Raw genomic sequence first — 20,488 nt, forward strand, 5'->3', positions numbered from 1 at the left:
TTGGTAGTTTCTTGCTTGGCCAGAAGTGTAAATGGGCTGAATCAGGAGCAAATAAGGCAGTATTTGGGAAAGAGTGTGTAAGCAGAGTCTGAATGAGCTCTCGTCTGACATCTAGTGGTGAGTTGTGGAAAAGGACTTCAGGAGCTGATCTCATTTGCATGGGCACACCCACCCTGCCTAGGTGCTCAGCATGATGGGACTGCTTGCCTAAAAGATCACTTGTGGCTGGTGTTAGTTCCCCAGTCTCCTTGTTATGCTTGTGTGAATCGAGAGCAGCAGAACTGTACCTGGCATACGCCGATTGAGGGACTTACCCTCAGCTGAACAGCACTTGCTAGGCAGGGGACATGGGTTCCAAAATGCAATGTGTTAAAAGAGGGTGGGGACTGGTACTTATACCTGTTAGTGTGGGTCCAGTTTAAGGGTCCTAGATACCATTTGACCCCGCCTCTCTTTCCATGGTATAATAAAAGAGCTAATTTAGACTCAATTGAGGGTCATGTTACATGCGGCAGAGCTGAAATCACTAATACCTAGATCTAAGTATCAGACCTACTTTGGGACAGTGTCTCTATTGCAAGAGACTGCACAGTGTTCACCAGCAATGAGACTCCTCCACTAACAGCTGAGAGCTGTGTTAAGTGGTGGGTCCTGAAGACATCTTGGCGATTGGACAGCTGTGTGGCTGGTGGAGAGGCTCAGCGAGTGGGCGGCTGGTGGAGAGGTGCAGCCAGCAGAGAGGCTGGTGAAGAGGTGTGGCCAGCAGGGCGGCTGGCATAGAGGCACGGTGAGTGGGTGGCTGGCGGAGAGGCATGGTGAGCGGTCAGCAGGGTGGCTGGCCAAGAGGGCCAGAGCAGAGCCCCACAGAGAGGTGTGACAATTGGCAGTAGGGTGGCGAGTGAGTGCCCAAAGCAGCAGAGCTTACCCACCCCTTCCACCCAGGGTGGGAAGTGAACTCTGCAGATGAACCTCTGAACTCTGGGGAAGCACTAGCCCAGGACAGCAACTGTGAGTGGGATGCAGAGGAGGGACGGGCACGTTAAAGGGACTTTTGGGTTGCTGGACTTAAGAACCTGACAAGAAAAGGACTCTGCCCAACTTACTTGGGAGTGGGTCTTTTGCTCATGGTTTATGTTTATAAACCCTAGTTGTGGTGTTTTCCCAAATTAATGCTGAGTTTTTCCCCTCCTTTTATTAAAAGTTTTTGCTACACTCAGATTCTGTGCTTACGAGAGGGGAAGTATTGCCTCTTAGAGGCGCCCAGGGGGTGCGGTGTAATTGTCCCAGGTCACTGGGTGGGGGCTTGAGCCAGTTTTGTGTTGTATTGGTGAAAAGGAACCCCTAGATACTGAACCCGACCCTCGTTGCTGCTGGCTCCACCTGGCAGAAGGGTTACATGTGCTTAAATTGAGTAATGAAGCCACAATCTTATAAACCCAAATAATACAAAATTAATGTTACTTGCTCTAGTCCATTTTCCTAGATAAAACATAAAAACTGATGAAAAGTAAAAACTAAAGATTTAATGGCAGAGTAAATAGCTACTAAAGATTTAATGTACAGTGTATACTCCTAAAATATGTTGAGAAGATTATTCCTTGACTGAGAAAAAATGTCTGGAATGTGATGATTTTTGTGCACATATCTGAAAATTTACTCTTCTCTCTGTCTCACACACACGTTTGCCTGTAATTCCAAATTATGGACATCCAGTTGAGCTGCCAGTAATTGTAAGTAAGTCTCTTTCTCTCTCCTGTCTACGGTATTACTATGGAGCTCAGTGCTCTGGTATCTAATGCTGATGGGTGTCTGATTGACTCCTCTCTGGCCATTGCAGTGGGAAGCACAGATGCCGTCTGGTGCACCCTTTAGTAAAAGAATCCTGCTGGTCAAGGAAAGATCCCTAATGGGGAGCTGTCGGGAATGAGGATGTGCTGTGGCACGTGCTATACTACTCCCCCAACCAAGAGCATCATGATCCGCCAGTCAGCATTTGCTACTGAGTCGAGCATATGTTCTTGCTGGCTGGAGGTGCAGCAACCAGCTCCCAGACACCTCATCCTATAAGAGTGCAGCGCAAGGTATTCTAACTGTATTTTCAGACTCCACGTCAAACATTTATTGAACTCAGGATTTCAGGCACCTTGCTAGAAGTTAACTAGTTTACATCCCCACTCACTGACAAATGATTGATAAATGGAAGAGAAATGGCCTCTCTTCAAGTGTGTCATGGGTTTGCTCAAAGCAAACTTCAAACAGAATGACAGCACTGAAATGCTATTGATTCCAGTCCACTTATGCTCTCTGAAGTTGGTAGAGTGATTATATACGGCCACTAACCAACCCTTTCCCACAGATTTAGAGAAGTGCAGTAAATGTGTTTAAAATAAAAATAATAAAATTGACATCCAGAAAGGAGAAATGAAATGATTAGATTTTAAAGTAATTAAATACTTCCCATGATAGAGCAGTGATTTCTGAGGAATATAGAAACAATTTCTCTGCATTGCTCTTTCAGTTGTAGACACACAATCACAACACTTTACTGTCCTCTTTATCCAGAGACTTTTTTTTTAGCAGGGAAAAAATATATTACGAATGTTTGTTATTTTAAGAAACAGTAGTGCCCCAATGACAGTCGCTTGGTATTATCTGTAATTAGAATGAAGGGCATTTTAGGCATAAAGGGAACTCACTTACACAAAAATGCTTCATGGTGAGTTGAGATTCATTATAGCAGAGAGGAGCTATATAGCGAAAGAGTCACTTCTTCACCTTGGGAATAATGATATGCTCTCCTGATCCTCTGCAGTGGTGAGGGACGCTGGGCTCTGGGGCAGGGTACACCTTCATTTTCATTTGGTAGATGATGCAGCAAGATGAGCCAAACTCTGTTTTACTCCACAGGAGGGACAGCTGCACAGAGACTTACTTCTCCTGCATAGAGCAGTGGCAAATGCTCTTTAGCCCGGTCCATGCCACAAAAAATACCTGTTGCTGACAACAGATGCAGCTGAATTGATAATGAACACCGTTCAGCACCAATCAGAGCCTAGAATAAACTGTGTTCAGCATCCCTTCAGAAAGTGTACTTAAAACCTGTGGTCTGCAAGGTAGTAACTGCTGCATTCCAAGAGGAGTTCCGCAGTGGAACTCTATTAGAGCAGTGATGCTTCCTATAAGAGTGAGCTTCCTTATAGGAGTAGAAATCCACTGAAATGAATAATGAAAGATGAGAGTTTTACTATATTCCATTTTGCTGCAAACAGAATTTCACTACAAAATGACTGGTAACTTATAGATAGGGATTGGTATGCGTCTCTACAGAATTGTATCTAGAATCACTCTAGGGCTGTATTGAATACTACTAAATCTGTGTCTGTATTGACAGCAATAGTGTACCCATCAAGAGGACTTTCCGGGAGCTCACTCAAAGATGTAACAAGACACTGGTTTCCTGCTACAAGAGATCAGAGAAGAAAGAGACTAACAAATACATTTAGGTCAAAATTTTCAGAAGTAGCACTGATGTTGGGCATCTCAACTTTCAGGTGCCTAATTTTGAAAATTACTTTAGTAAAATTAGTTACAGTTTCTCCTCTCTTCTTCCTTTTACACCAGTGCAAATCAGAGTAATTCCACTGAAGTCAACATTACACTGTTGTAAGACCCCAATTCAGGATAGCACCCCCTAACATGGGTCAGCACTTAAGCATGTGGCTAACTTTAAACTTACAGTGAAGAATATGCATAACTGCTGTCCTGAACAGGGATGGACTTAAGCGCATGCTTAAGTGCTTTCTCAAATCAAGGCCTAAACCAGGCATATATGAACGCACAATCAGGACATTTATGTTTTACAATTATAATGGAAAATATTAACAATTTCATTGTAGACAGAATTTCATTTTATCCCATCTCAATACTAGAGCATTTACTCCCCAGTAAAATATGTGATGAAAGCAATCACAAAGGAGGAGGGATAGCTCAGTGGTTTAAGCATTGGCTTGTTAAACCCAGGGTTGTAAGTACAAACCTTGAGGGGGCCATTTAGGGATCTGGGGCAAAAATCTGTCTGGGGATTGGTCCTGCTTTGATTTGAGCAGGGGGTTGGACTAGATGACCTCCTGAGGTCCCTCCTAAGCCTGAGAGTCTATGATATTTCACACAAAAGAGAATTAAACTAATTTGAAGGCTAGGGTTTCTTTCTAAAATCTCCATGTCACATATTTGCTCGAGGCAGACCTTCAAAGACCTTGCTCATGTGGATATCAGATTCCAGAGCTAGCAAAAGGAGATCAGGTGGTCGTAATGCTTCAAAGAAATAAATGGAAATAAATCCAGGGCTCAGTTCTAAGCTGAGAAACATGGGCAATTATAGGTGTACATCTTGAATAATCCATTGCTGCAGGTATGCATGCCTCATGAAACCAGCAGTGTGCCTGGGGATCTCATGTTAGAAGCATGCCTCAGATATGTAGCCTCAGCTAAAGTAGCCATTATGTGTTAATATGCAAGGGGGTAACTACCTGCACTAGAAAAATATCTACTAACTCACTTCATTGTCTCCTGGGTACTACTTCTTTGAGATCCAACTCTTAATAGATCTACCACAGAATCATAGAAATATAGGACCTGAAGGGACCTCAATAGGTCATCTAATCCAGTCCCCTGTGCTCAAGGCAGGACTAAATAATAACTAAACACTCCTGACAAGTGTTTGTTTGTCTAACCTGTTCTTAAAAGCCTCCAATGATGAAGATACCACAATCTTCCTGGGCAATTTCTTCCAGTGCTCAACTGTCAGTTTTTCCTAATGTCCAACCTAAACCTCCCTTGCTGTAATTTAAGCCCATTGCTTCTTGTCCTATCCTCAGAGGTTAACAAGAACGATTCTTCACCCTCTATCAATCTACCAGTCAATCTGCAAAAGGCACATTGTCACTAAAAACGCTACAGTAGTGTTTGGGTTCACACTTCTAAGGGGTAAGCATTAGGATTCATATCAGATTGTAAAGATTTTTGTTAGTTAATACTAGCAGTGATGTACAAGGGACACCTTGAGCACAGGTACAAGCGTTGACATTTGCCTGGTCAGTGAAGAACCACGCTCTCTGCTGTGACGAGGTGGCTGTTATACAGAGCCTGTTATAGAAGCGTTGCATTACAGATTATCTCAAACTTTTATTCATTTTAAGGACACATTTTTCTCAATTCAGAATGTTGTTGACTTCAGAATCAAATTTAAAATGTTAAAAAAAAAAAAAAGATCTAGAACTCTCCACTCAAATTATTTATCAACTAGTTAGAGCTGGGGACAGACTGAAATGGCCTATTCTTGGAATCTGAGTATCTGTCTGCTAAGAAAGAAGCAACGATCAGTCATTTTGCTTAGAAGCCCGAGTAAATCTCTTTTGCTCTAGACTTACCAGGATTTGGTGTACATCCTTGGACCATGACCAATTTATTTTTTGGTGTAGCTCACAGGTAGACTCATTACAGAATTATTTGGTTATGAATTAATTGTGACAAAGTCTCATGTACATACTACAATGGATGCATTGATGGTTAGCTACTGAGAGATGCCTGCAGAGATGTAACGTAATCAGTTCTCAACGATTTTTAATCAGCATCTGATTACCCCAGATTACTGGCACCAGCTTCTTTTTATACACTTTTAATGAGTGAAGCTAAAAAGTAAAACTTAACTGAGTATAGTATAAAGACAGATTGCCATTATAGGCATTTTTTTCAGGGTTTTATAACTTCCATTATTTTTTATCTATCTTGATTTGATAACATACACATCACAGCATTTGAGCACCAAACCCAGCTCCAGCAACCTTTAAAATGCATCCTGTCCCGCAAGAATGGAGCATCTTTATAAAAAGGGACTTAGTCTTTTAAAAGGATCACAACTTTCAGGGCATGAGATTCTCAGAAGGGAGGAGGAATTTTAACAGGGTTTGACTATGTCTATGAATTACAGGGTGACTGTAGTAATACCATATTTTGTTGAGATCCCAACAGAATTTACAAGCTGAGTAGAAACAGGCTGAGATGATGCCTAGTTGGAAGAACTCCAAGGAATACTTAGATTCTACAGGAAGTAGTAGTGGGTATTCCATGAGCAGCACTGTAATGTAGACCCCTGCAACCTGACGGCACCCAGATACAAGTCTCAGGTCAGGTCGAGTATGAAAACGACACTCTTTGGCTCAGGTCATGACATTTTTAACGTCTGCGTGTACAGACTTCAATTTTCTGATGCCCTCGTCCAACTTCCTATTTTTGCCTCTCTTCTCCTCCCTACTCCCCTCCCTCCCCTTTCCCAGTCTCCTCCCCACCATTCCCGTGCTCCTCTCTCCTTCCACCCTTCTTTCTTTAGTCTCGCTCCTCTCCCCTCCCCCCACCCTGTCTGAGCCTCTGGCCAGTGGCCCATAGCTCTCCGAGCAAAACTAACACCCTACAAGTGTCCGGCATGAATAACACTCTTGGGCTCGGGTTGAGTTCTGGTCAGGCTTTAATATTAGGGCCTGAGCAGACTTCCAGTGTAGTGCTGCTCTGTATTAAGAGCTGAAGTTTTCCACCCCAGAGGCTGCTGCATTTCAATGGTTGGTGCCTTGTATAGGTAGTTTTAGTTACTGGACCAAATTCAGCCTTGGTATATATAATTGCCAGAGAGCACAGAACTGTAATGAAGATACAGTCATAAGGATCTCCCTTCTATACCACTAAGTCTGCAATCTGAGTTTAATAAAGGTTTATATGAAATCACAACAGAAACAATGGCTTGTAAATATGAGTATTTGCATACTAAGGGCTAAGCTATAGCTTAATGAACTTAGCCATGCTGGGGCGGGAGGAGAGGAGGTGCATGGCCAAAACAGCAGTAATTGGCGGCATTTTGCCACTGCAGACCCAAAACATACATAGTATCTCAAGGGGAGGGGATGCTCACCAGAAGCACTTACTACTACTGTAGAAGAGGTGTAATACGTGTTTTCTGCTCAGCCCAATGGATACCTGTTAGCGACTCAGTAAACCAGGGGTTACTAGGCAACAGTGTTCAGCTTATCCAGAAATGTTCTCTCTCTCTCTCTGCTGCACATTAGAAAGCACAGGCAGGCAAATCACAGTTGCCCACTGAGAAGGAAGGGATTCCCTCCATCTCTGTTTCCTGTCCATCGAGCACAATTGCTGGGTGTACAAGAAAGCCCAAGTGTCCCAGTGACACTAAAATAAGGACATTCCTTCTGCAGGCATACAGGAGGGACACATTTAGACAATGTTTTATCAAACAAGAGGTAAGGGCAGGACACTTACTCAATTTCTCTAGGATCTCTTCATCCGTCATCTTGGATTTTTTTCGTTGCCGGTCTGTGTTTCTGTACAAAGTGTTGGTGTTTGAGTTCTCAGGCTGAGGGGTCGTAGCCTCTTTAACTAGTGCTGGTGCAGCAACAGGTTCAATTACAGACCGAGTGTAGATCTGCAACAGAAAATTATTTTGGGGTCAGAAAGGTGGCTATGGAGATGGATCCCCATGAGGTTTTATCTCACATATAAATCTTTATAGGGACTCTGCCAACTTAAGTGTCATACTGGAAAAACACAAAATCAAATTATGTTCCTTTACTTATTATCACCAATGGCAACTTACATTAAGGTGTTTGTGCATTTCTCAAAACAGGGACAATGAAAACTAATGAAGTCAGTTTTATCCTTATTTATAGTCAGTTTCATTTTTAGGTTCTTGGTGCTGCAATTTTGTATTTCAAACCCTGGAGGGGAACATTTACTTGCTTATAGTCTGCTTAAGCTCTGAAGGGTGACTGTAAAAATGACATTGTGAGGCTCTGTGTCTCAGTGATTCAAAATTCTCTGCTAACACGTACAGCCTGGGAACAGAGTCTCAAGCTGGGCTCTTTCTGACCCGGGCTCAAACTCCAGGCAAGAAGTGCTGGGAGAGTAAGAAGACAGACACTTGGGGAAGAGAAGCTGTGCCCAGTTTGGTACTGGGGTGAAAGAACGAAACTCCAAAGAGAGAACAGACACTCAGGGAGGAGAGACTAGGCCCAGATGAAACTGGGGTGAAGACAGTGGGTCTGAATTCTATTTTGAAATACTTTGTGCAGGGTTTAATAAGTTGGACCCCCAGCAGAGGAAATGTGGACATTTTAAGGGGAAACGGAGGCTGGCCTCTGCAGAGCCATGCTTGGCTAGTAGGGGGCACAACAGGGAAGGCGCATCTCTTGACAATCAGTAATAAAAAGATTTTTGGAACTCAGTGAAAACTGCTGCTGAAGATGCATGAGGCAGAGGTGTATCCAGCTCATCCTCCAGAGCAGTGGTGGCAACCTGCGGCCCGCCAGGGTAATGCGCTGGCGGGCCGCATGTGGCCCATGGGCCTCAGGTTGCCCACCACTGCTCCAGAGCCTGTGATGGCCCCATAGAACAAACAGGAGAAATTAGTAACAAAAACTTATTTTAGGTCAGTTAAGTCAGAACATCTCCTGCAGAGCAGTACCCAGCACTAGCTCTGTGCCTTTGGGATAGACCTTCTATAAATTATTTCTGTTGCACAAGGGCTAAATCCAGAAATCCTTACTCAAGCAAAACTCTCATGCATTTCAAGGGAGTTTCCAAAGGAAAAATTGAGGAAGGAATTTTGGATTTGTCCAAATCCTTTAGGATTGGATCATCAGTTCTTTCCATTCATTAATGTAAATAATCTTACTATTGTAATAGAGCAAATTAATGTAAATGCAAGACAGCTATTGCTATTCAGAAAGCTGTTTGCTTTTCTTTAAGAAGAAGAAAATCATCTAAAGAAAGGTAATGACATGTAGACATTATTATTTTGCTTCTGGAGCCATTTTGGTCTCATGTTACAAATAACAGCTCTGGAGAAGCTAGTCTATCAGATTGGATCTTGGAATCCCCAAAAGTATGTACTGACCTCACAGATCACAGCTCTAAAGGAAATATTAGTCTATCTAGTCCATGCGGTAGGAGTTGAAGTAAGAACATAAAAGAGTTTGGTCTTGATGGGAGCAGTTTCCACAAAAACTCAGTAGCAGCCATGATGCAAACATCACCAAAGCCAACGTCTGCTCAACTGAATCACAATGATCAGGTTAGATTCAGCAGAACTGGATACGGCTGATTTGGGGTGGTCTGTATTTTCATCCTCTAAAGAGTGCATTTAGACATGACAGATCCCACTGTTATAATAAAAGGCCTTATTATTTTCATGATGGGGACCACATCTTAATAGAGTCACTATCCTGCGGAATTCCCTCCTTCAATTTGTGATCTCGCAGATCACTTCTCCCATTCACAACTGTGTATCATCCCTGTAGTAACTACAGCAATTGCGTGCATAGAATAGCATCATTAGGAAAACATTTATATATTTTATCTGTCTTTAATATGACAAATACTTTGTCCTGTTAGAAGACAAGGAATCGCATTGTCTATATCTGCTCTACATTTCATCTCCCCATCACATCTGTTCAGTCTCTCTCTCTCTCAGCAAGGAAGCAAGCAGGAGAGCTAGCACTATCATAAGCCTTCTCTCCACTGACCATGGCTAAGTCCACGTTTATATACATGTATTTTAAGTAACACAGTATTACATATACACAAACACAATATAAAAACTGAACTCAGAGTTTCACAATACCTATTGGCATAATGGGAAAAGCTCAGGATTACATGAAAAGCCTCAAATCAGAATCTCCTGGCTTCTGTAGGTTCATGGGAACTAAAAGCTATAGTTAGGATTCTAACACTGAGTCTTCACCCAAAAGGAACTCTATACACTTTCCTATTATAACAGATACACTTCTCAATTATACCATACAATGATAACAGTAACCAAAGCTGCTAGTGAACTTACTGATTTTGTATGCTCAGGTCGTGGTGCAATAATAGGTGGAGGTTCATTGTCGTCTTCTTCTTCTTCATCATCTTCATCCTCTTCTTCTGAAACTGGGGGAGCTAATGGGGGTTCTGATGCAGTTTTTGTGCTCTGTGGATAAAAGGCAGTAGCATAACTGATTGTTCACTTATTTTTTAAAGACAGCTTAGGAGGCTTGTTAATAATGTACAGCATTAATCTATTCAGACATAGCAGAGAATTTTACATTTATATATAGTTGTAGAAACCTCAGTTATTAGTTGCATATGGTGCATTCTTTTTTTACGATTACAAATATATGTAGTGTTTGGTTAATTCATTTTGGTGTTTTTCATCTGCCTCTTATTTATTCATGGCCAGTCTTGGTACGGTACTAGCATTTGGGCTAGTGAAGTGTATCCTATGCTGCATTATTAGAGGAATTAAGTTAAATAAAGGCAAATAAATCATTCATTTACATACTTAATGGAAGACTAATTCAATTGAGAACAATACCTGAACAGATGCAGGAGTTAGAAAATCACCTCTAGTTCATGGTGTATTGCTTTGGTAACATGTTTGCAGAAATGGTAACAGTTAATTAAGCTAACAAGTCTACCAGTTAGACTAATTAATGCACTTCAAAGCTCAAAGGATCCTTCATTAAGTCTAACAGGAAATTCTGTATTATAGAGAAAAGCAATGCTTTTTTTTTTATTATTTTACCCTGCAGAATATTATTTTTTCCTGTTTAGATGCTTTTCACATTTATCTTCATCTAATGCTTAATGCTTATAGTATTTCTGCTCTTTGCCAGGTTTCAGTGAATCAGTGTCTAAAGTTAATGGGGCTGCAACTACCATAAGCCCAGCTACTATACCTAAAATGTGGACTAATGGCTAGAATTGCTAGAAGAACAATAAACTGGGGGGGGAAAGTCCAATCAAACATTTACCAAATGCTGAAAGGAATTTTATAGAGGGGTTAAGAGAAGGAACACGGAGAATAACATGGTTATCAAAGCAGGATCTTACGCTGACTGGGGACACTTGTTCTAAATAATCAGGTCTCTCACATAACCTGTGAGATGGCCACCTCTCTTCAATACAGTATCTGGTATCAATGTTAGAAGGGACAGAAATGATTGTATGGATCATCCAGTCTGTAGTTTGCAGAACAGTTCACTATACCATTCCTACCCCTGCCTTAATTAATTTGTCCTTAAATTTATATACAGTGATACTGCATCTCCCTTGAGAATCTATTCCACTGCACCACTGATTTTGCTGAAAATGGTGACCTGTAAAAGAAGTTACTAAAGAGTCAAAACTTGAGAATTTTATGCTGCATAACCCAACTACCAGGTCAGAGGAGCATTCACCATATTCTATATGATATCATGCAACTTTGCCAGAGCTTGGAGCTGTCTTAGTGTAAGTGGGAAAGAGTATATATTATTCTGTAGCATATCACATGACTGTAAGGTTTCCTGTTTAATATTCGTATTTTACACACTTACCCATTTTTGAAAAAAAATAATCATGCAATAAAATAATCTCACTTCTATGATGCAGGACCACAACAAACCATTTCCATACCCTAGAAGGGTTCCACGGATGATGTGACAACACTAGAATTGTGATGCTAAACTATATACAATACCAGACTTGTATTACTGGGTGAAACTCAGTAGGAGTTGAATGATTTCTTTGTACTGCAATAGCGCTCCCACCTTCCTTCTTATATAAGATTCCTGTCGAATCCCTTGCATAGGCTATTGTCGTGTAGGAGCTTGTATCTTGCTACTGGTTATATCCCATAGGATGAGATACAGTGATAGTTCCTAAGGACGCCATAACCACTGGTAGGAACCACTTTGAAGGCCATACTGATTATATTCCTATGTGATTGCAGTATTCTTCCAGAAATGTATTTTATTATGGATAATGGATCTGGCTTTAGTTAAAAACTTTAACTGTGAAATTGAGTCACTGAATTTAAAATAAAGGCCAAATCCCTAATTAAGATTGATATTTAATGCAATAATGTTAATACTGATAAACTCAGTCAATATTAATATGGAAGTCATAAATATATCTCTGGGATTTCCACAGTAATTCAGCATTAATTATAATGGACCAATGTTTAAAACATTCTTACAAATTCTTTCAGTGAGTTCTGAATAATTTCTAACCTTATTTATGTTCAGTCAAATAGCTAATTAAATCACAGAAGTACAAAAGCAACAAAATTGAGTAGAGATTTTATTTTAAGATGGAAAAAAACTACACTAAAGTGTAGTTAGAGAGCCTGGAATAACACACTGTACTAAAGAATATAAATCATAAAGGGCTGGGAACAGTGAGCAATTCCTCGTCAACAAACCCCGACGTTAATCTGTCTGTCAGGTATTAAACAGAAAATTAAAAATAGCCAATGGAATCTAAATACCACTGCTGCAAAGCTGTTGTGTCTGACTTCTTTCAGCAGAGGAGACTGGTATTCTGAATACCAGAAAATTCAGAGTTTATGGCTTACTCCACCACACTTACCCAAACACCATAAATGAAATCGCTGTCATTTTTTTTACACTCACCGAAGGATGGGCTGCTATGTATCCGTGGGCGCTCTTATCTGAAAGGTGCAAAGGAAGATTAGCTAGATACTTTTCATAACAAAGCTTGTTCTGGGGAATCCAGCAAAACAAGTTCATCCAAAACTCGCTAGATTTCATTCACAACACTCCTTTGGCAAAACCAGTTACTCTATAAAGATGACAGCAAGATGGTGGAATGATCTGGGCTATTTCTTTACTACAATGTCCACATTTTACTTTAGTGTCTGTTTTCCATGTTTCACTCTACTCCTCTCGTTTGGGATAGTAAAGGGAAGTGGTCCAGCACACGTCCTTCACCAATAGGGAAGGCAGTTTGAAGTCAGGCTTACAATAAAGTCACTTGCATAAAAAGATTGCAAATACATGCATTTTTCTTTCTAGTGGGGTCAAAACCTTCCTATAGAAAAGGTTCAGTATAACCCCCCTCATATTGTTCTATTATTATGAAGTCACAATAGCAACTCCATAAGCATGTAGGTCAGTTTTCCTTCTAAAGCGGATCACCATCCCTCTAGCTTTTGCAAACACACACACATGCACAAAACTCCTACAAGCCTGAAATTTTGCATGTTTGATATCTTATCCCAGAGTTAATTGTTATTTTAGCGGGGGTAAATTTAAGGTTAGTCAGGCAATCAATTTTTGAATTATGGGTCTCAGTTGCGCCACCAGGTTCAAGGAAGTCACTGTCTTCACTGGCACTGATGGCGGCATTTTTATTAGCTCTATCAGATGAACAACTTCAGGTCAAGAAAGTTACAGATGTTGCTCACATGCTGCTGGGTTTGAACGCCACGTTAGCAGAAATAATAGCTATGTCTTTACAAACTTAACTGTATCACAACATTTTCGTGTAGGAATCAGCTCAATAATTAGGAGAGCCATGATACAGAAAAGAACACATCATTACTAAAGCCATACACACTCTACTCAGTCTGAAGCCTCAGCTTCCTTGGTAGACATGATTTATTACCAGGCAACAGGGTTCCTTTAGCTAACAAGGAAAAAAAACCAGAACACGCTGAAAAAAATAAACTAAAATTCAGAATTATTCTCCTTGAAAACATTTTCTCAATGCTGCTTAGTGACCTTGCAGAATGTACAGAAAACCTAGGAAAAGACAGCAAGGTCACATTTGGAGGCTTCCAAATTATGGCGCCTCAGTTGCAATGAAATCCCCAGAATGAAGATGCTGTAGCCTCTAGAAGTACCTCCTTCTCTTTGATCCTTCATCCAGATTCCTAGGAAGACTCCATGACAGCAGAAATGTTGTATACATTTCATATATTTATGCATAGCACCCACCTCCTGAGCAGATCACCAGTTATTTGTGGCTTCAGAATGAAAGAGACAGTGACTGTTTCACTCAATCCTCTTATTTAATTTTGAAAACAAAGTAACAAAAAAAAACCAGATTATCCAATTGCTCTTCCACATTTGCAACTGCATCTTTGGGAGGAAGCAGCATTCAACTCCAGGATATTAGATCTTTCCTTGTCACTGGAATGTCTTTCTGGTCACTTCTTTGCACTTCGAAGACACTTGTTTTACTTTTGAAGCAGTTTGGCTTTCAGTTTCTTGCACAGCGTGGCTTCAACTTACCTCCTGAAGTAAAGCTCATGTATTTCTGGTTGTTAACTGTCTCTTTGGAATCGTAGAATTTGAGAACATCTAAAACAGCTTGTGGATTCTTCTTTTGCTCTAGTTTTGTTATATTGGAGGTCTGTAACAGCCTGGCCCACTGCTCTGGAATTCCCTGTGGATGCCAAGTAGAAAGAATGCTGATTTAGGAAATTCAGCAGCCAGAGCCAGCATAGTTCCTTACCAAGAATCCCATGCTACCTGTAAGATTACTTTCAGAAACTTTAATTGATGCCTTACATTTAAAATAAGAAACTGACACAGTAGATGTAATCATTCTCTTCTCTATCAAAATACAGAGCTAAAACCAGGATCCAACTTTTAAAAAAGAAAAGAATGTTATGACTGACAGGAAAAAACGTGCATGAAACTCATCTTTAAATCAACTCTGCTCTTCCATGGAAAAATGATTTAAGGCTTAGCTTGTTTTCCTGGTGATTAAGTGCAGACATAACAAGACTACTCTCTATTTGTGGACAACACAGTGTATTTTAGGAGCTTTACACTGGATTTTCAATGCTTAATAATGGAAATATATAGTTGCTGTTCTAATTAAAAGATAAACCCCCTCCCTGATACTGTCAAATAAATGTATGTCTAGATCAGGGGAATATTGCTTCTAGTTTGGAGAAGGGGGCAACAATTTGGATTGAAATGTAAAAATTCTAACACTGAGTTGTAACACAGCTGCTGCTGCTAAGGAAGTCTCTTTTCAGCGCCCTTAGCTCTCTATGCTTGTTATTAACAATTTATAGAAAGTAGGAACTCAGAAAACAGGCTGGAAGTGCCAAAGCCTAGCATGAGTTTTCAATCATCTTAGGAGGTAGGGTGACATTTGGAAATTGATCCAATCTCGGAAAGCTGCAAATTTGCATTGGAATATTATTGTTGACAAATTGCTTTAAACATCCAGTATAATTTCCTAAGTTTCAGAACCTACAATTTTCCCCTTTTACCACACAGCCAACATCTAGCAGCGAACTAGAGGAGCTACAGAATAAAGACTATACCTGAGGTGCATCTAAGCGTAACCTTGGTGCCACCCCGCTCTAGATATACATTTTACATGGCTTCTGCCTACCAAGTTCTCTGCAAATCAATGTGTGACATGGGCCTCCAGAGTTTGGGATTAATGACAAAAATGTGGGATAAGCCAAGCAACAAATCTACTGCACACACATGAACCTGCTGCTGCAGTGCTATGACATCTCAAAGAAGCACTTTGATGCAAGCTTCTTTTGGGCCTGTGACGCACCTCTGGGAGCTTCCCTGTGCACATCTGTGAGCCATAGAGATCTGGCTGTAATGGACGTAAATAAAGAAAGAAAAGAAAGTTAAAACAGAATGTGGGACAACTTAGAAGGTGGTAAGGAGGTGAAACCAATGGGCCGAAATGGGGAAAATCCCATTTAAAGTGGGAGAATTATGAGGTAAGTACCAAATAGATTAGGTGCTGGACAGGCTACAGGAAGACAGACTTAGGAAAAACAGAAAAATCACAATTGTTCCAAAGTTTGGAAGCATCATCCCCCTTTTTACCCGTTTTTTTCTCCCTTACAAAAATATATTACTGAGGATTCACGGCAAGTGACTGGAAAAATTACTCAGTGGTTTTTTTTTTTGTTTTTTTAAAACCAGTTTAGCAATTTTTAACAGCTGTATGCAACTTTTGCCATTGCTTTTCCAGTCCTGACATCATAACTGGCCAGTGCACAAGTGAACAAAGTGCAACTGAAAAAGTAGTTGTCGAATTCAGATTTCATATTAGAAGGTCAAGTATTGCTATAATACAAGTAATGTACGTGTCAGAGTGAAAAACCTAGGAAACTTTAGACAGACATTTGTTTAGGTCACTAATGTGCAAATTCTTTGGATCTAAAGCCATGACTTCCTCCAACTGGCTAAAATCTTAATCAAGAATCTTTAAAAATTTGGGGTATGGCCAGCTTTTATTCCAGACTGGGGGTCAGGAAACTATTTCACTAAAAGACATGCCTTACAAAATTCACTTTAAAAAACAAAACAAAACCAAAAAGCTACAAATCCGGAGCCATCCTCCCCTCAAAATAAATGCAATAGCTTCTTCAAAATAAATAAATATAAAGCTAAAGAAGCATGCTTCCACCCAACTGTTTCCAGCCAATTTCATGTGGTGCTTTGTGCCCTAATTCCTAGCAATCATGGTTGCTCCAAGCACAGTGAAATGGAGTTTTAACATGCATACATGAGTAACAACATAGCTTGATGCTAAAACCGTATAGCTGCCAAAACTCAGGATCCCATGCAGGTGTTCCTGATTCCAATTCTAGATGCAACGAATAGCAGTCAGGTAATACATCCAGGGGGGTGATTAACATTGGGTGTTAGAAAATTTTCTGTGCATTGCGCGTAACCAATAAAGCAGACATGGCTGGCATGACAACCACTGTAATCACTTGAAATTTAAAATATTTTCACATTCCCATGGCACTTCCAAACTTTCGAGAGACACAGACAGTGCGATCACTAAACACTGGGGATTTTTTAAAAAAAGTTGTGTAGCTAATGGTAGTCCCTTCAGCAAAAATTTACTTACCATGTGACTATTTGGCTGACACAAGACTTGTGTCCAGACTGGGAAAAATCAGGGAAGCCAAACGTAACACAATACTGATATCTGGTGACTGGAATTAGCTCGTGGTTAGGGGGCAAACTGTGGTCCTTAATGGAGCAATATTTCCTTTGACTTGAATGGACTTTTTGCTGTATTAAGTATTGCAGGACTAGGCCTATACCAACAAACCTCATCATCACCAGGCTGTTCTGGAGGGGTGGGATAAGTATATTCTGATGGTGCAGCCATCTCTTTATGGCAGCAGCCCACTGAATTAACTTCTGCACTCTCATGTTTCAGGAGCAAGTATGTGTCGTTGTAGAAATAACTATCCAACAAAGTGTGGCTGGACAACAGGAAGCTAGTGCCCATAATTTAAAAGAGGAAAAGAGTAACTGAAAATAAATCATTGCTATAAAAGTGGGTCTGTGCACTTTTAGTCCAGAACAGGTGTTGCTTTCTATAAGAGGCCAGGGCCTGTGCTAATGGACTGCTGATGGCATTAGATGTTACAAGAAGAAGTCTGATGCTGCAGACCTACTGTTTGACACAATGGATGCTGGCAGCAATATTAAAACTGATCCAAATGCTGATCTCTGAAGTGGAGGTAGAGGGTTCCTCAAACCCGAAATCTTATTTTTGTTGTTGTTCCACTTCTTTTTGTTCCAGCTGACAGGGAAGTGAAAATGGCTAGGATCATTGTCTACTGGTGCACCAGGGAAGATAATTGTGATCCATTTCACTTTTCTTCCAGCCAGAACACAGAAGAGAATGAGTACAGGGAATGAGAGAAAGAGAGAAGACTGAGGAGTGCAGAATACAGAAAAAGGAAAGAAATAACAGAACAGTAACTGGGAGAACATTGAAAAATGGGATCAGAGAAAAGAAGAGCGAACACAAAAGAAGAGGAAGGAATAGGATAGAAAAGGTGGAAGAGAAAGAGATGGAAAATGTAAACACAAAAGGAGGAAAATAAAAAACGTGACAGAATGTAATGTGGAACTGAGAAATGGCAGCAAAGATTAAAGTTACCTGTGAAGTAGTTACAGAGAGAGACAGAATGGGAGCGAGAAACAATAAAAAGTAGAGCGAATAGCAGAAAATTGTTCTGAAATTGATATATTTGTTGCAATTTTCTAAGGGCAGAAGACCAAATCTGGAGGTCTAAACTCAATCTCTACTCAGGCCTTACTTAGGGAAAATTCCAAGTGAAGTTAATCAGTTTTGCCTGAATAAGAACCTCAGGATCTGGCCCAGAATATTTTTTTAAAGTACATATTTAGAAGTCATGTCTATTCTTTAAAATCTAATATAAATCTGAGTGTACCATTTTCAAATGACTAAAAGCTCTTAAATTCTAGTTCTCTTATAAAGAGGTGATGCCACCACACAGCTTTCATTTTATATGTATTAATTGATTTTATTTATTTATTTAGGAAGCAGGAACGTTCTAGTTTTCTGAAACATGTTAAAGAAACAGAAGAAGCAACCAAAACAAAAATCACAGAAGAATTGCATTTGGTGCCCAGATTTTGGAAGCTGGTGGCACATTGGCCAGCAAGCCACAAAATGATTTGTCCCATTCTCCCTGTTTTACTTACACCACCAAGCAACACTCGCCCTTCCTACCATTCGGCATGTTTTTACAGCATAGTCTGATCCATCAGCTCACTGGGTACTGAAGGTATGGAAAGTTACTAGTACTGCTAGGCTGGGAAAAAGTAAGAGTAAACTGACTATCATGTTAGGCTTACTAATTAATTAATGAGTCCAACGCCTAACTAGTGACCCAATCCAAAGCCCAGTGAAGCCTCCCATTGGCTTCAGTGGGCTTTGGATCAGACTCATTTTCCCCATTACTTGAGCTGAAACACACTGCATTGACTCTTCCCACTAATCTTACGTGGCAAAGTTGACTGTTCCATTACTACCCTGCTCAAGCTAAAAGCATGCCTGATTACCTAGTCCTTGGACAAGGAATACCTCGGAGGTTATTTACTGAAACAAAATGATCAGCCTTCCACAATGCCTGTTCTGCAGCTTTCTGCTGATGTTTATAGGCCAGTTAGACTATGCCCCTTAGGGCCAGCTGTCCAGACGCGTGTGCGCGTGCACGCTTTCCTTATGTCTTTCCAAAGAGAGTGAACTCTAGCCCCAAAACAGCTTACAAGACTTATCCAGGCAGGCACCTGCGTTCTTCCTAGTTTTCATTTTCCACAGGCACTCTGCTGTTAATCCGAGGGAAGGCGGGAGGAGGAGAGGCGGGAGGGGAAGCAGTCACAATCAGAGGTAAAGTACTGAAAATATCCAAAACCAACAAGTCTGTTTTTTCTCAGCCTGACTGCTGTCATCACCTGAAGTTTCTGGCTGCAAAAAACTATTTCACTGTCAAGGAACTGGGAGACTTAACGAAGGTGCAATATGGAGGTTACTTACAGTGAATTCCCCGGTAACTGCGTCAAACCCCACATGAATCGTATGTTCAAAATCTGAAGGAAGAGAGATCTCAGGACGCTCTTTCTCTTTCTTCTTATTGGCTAGAGGCAAAAATGTTAACATGCACTTATTTTCTGCAGTTTTTTCATTCACAAGTTTTTACAATCAGGTTCAGTCAAAGTAACCATTTTAAACTGGGAAACAATTAATTCAAAAGGGAATCTTATCCGCTACATAGACCCAGGTTAATGAAGTGCCAACCTAACGTATACCCCTTTTTCGAGGTGGCCCATGAGATTGTATTTGATTTTCTTCACATGACCAAGTCCAGACTGCAGCTACCAAGAGTTACGCAAGGAATCCACTTTAAACAATTGTAAACACCTTCTTAGGCATCTATAAAAAGGAATCAGGTAGGTAAGTTATTTCCACCATCATTTCTCTTTTTAATCAAGCCTTCATATCCAGCAGCTAATACGTGATTTATTGTTTCAAAACTCTGAAGATTTTCCTAACAGATTTTGGTGCTTCTTGTGGAAGGAGCTTGATTTGGGGAGGAAAAAAAATCAGTAAAAGTTGCATTTGCATTTCCTCTCCCTCCTGTTATAGCCCTTTGGTAAAGTATTATATCTCATGCCTGTCCATTCCCAGCACTCTGCTCCATTGAAGAACTGAATGGCAGCACATCCACAACCAGTTTTACTGAATATTCAGCTGACAGTAAACAAAATTTTGGCCCCTGGCTGGTGACCAAATCAAGGTACTTCAGGAACACTCACCTTTTGTGCCTGGCAGAGTTTTTGTGATACTATGAATGACAACCCTTTACAAGACAAAAGGTACCTCCACTAACACATCGAATTAGGAGTCACGGTGAAATAGCTGTATTCATGCAACAAATTTTGTTTAAGTTACAAAAACATCTGGGGAAACCTATCCAAATCCAGGCAGAACCCTAGTTAAAATATCAAATATAAGCTTATGAATATACCTAACTGTAGAACATATTTACATGAACTCCCAAATACATCTCTAAAGACTACATATAATTCATACACTATGTTCAAACAGCAGGAGTTCACTGATAGTACAAGTTGAAGTATTTGGTTCCTTTGGAGAATCATCATACTTTACAAACAGAAACCATACAGGTAGATAGTATAGGAAATTGCTATCTGCAGGTTCTTCTTTTATCCTAATGTGGTGTGCAGTGCTGTTGAAGGGAGCAACTTTGGAACAGCTTTACCACTTCAGTTGAAATAGAATGTGCTACAAAGAGGACTAGAATGTATTCGAATTT

General features: G+C 40.4%; 1 protein-coding gene across 5 annotated transcripts in view; it reads right to left on the bottom strand.

Moving 5' to 3' along the window:
• The window catches only part of PAK3 (p21 (RAC1) activated kinase 3), a 180,340-nt gene that overhangs the window by 25,281 nt on the left and 134,571 nt on the right, over positions 1-20,488 (bottom strand). For 4 of the 5 annotated variants that reach the window (XM_039488709.1, XM_039488710.1, XM_039488708.1 and 1 more), the window contains 5 exons: positions 19,189-19,289; positions 14,121-14,274; positions 12,498-12,535; positions 9,902-10,033; positions 7,327-7,489 (listed from right to left, as the gene is read on the bottom strand). In XM_039488709.1, the coding sequence (XP_039344643.1) occupies positions 7,327-7,489; positions 9,902-10,033; positions 12,498-12,535; positions 14,121-14,274; positions 19,189-19,289 (588 nt within the window). Of the gene's footprint in view, positions 1-7,326; positions 7,490-9,901; positions 10,034-12,497; positions 12,536-14,120; positions 14,275-15,414; positions 15,460-19,188; positions 19,290-20,488 lie in introns of all 5 variants that reach the window. The other variant, XM_039488712.1, reaches the window with a different exon arrangement.

Source organism: Mauremys reevesii, linkage group 9, assembly GCF_016161935.1.
Source record: "Mauremys reevesii isolate NIE-2019 linkage group 9, ASM1616193v1, whole genome shotgun sequence".
Lineage (NCBI taxonomy): Eukaryota > Metazoa > Chordata > Testudines > Geoemydidae > Mauremys > Mauremys reevesii.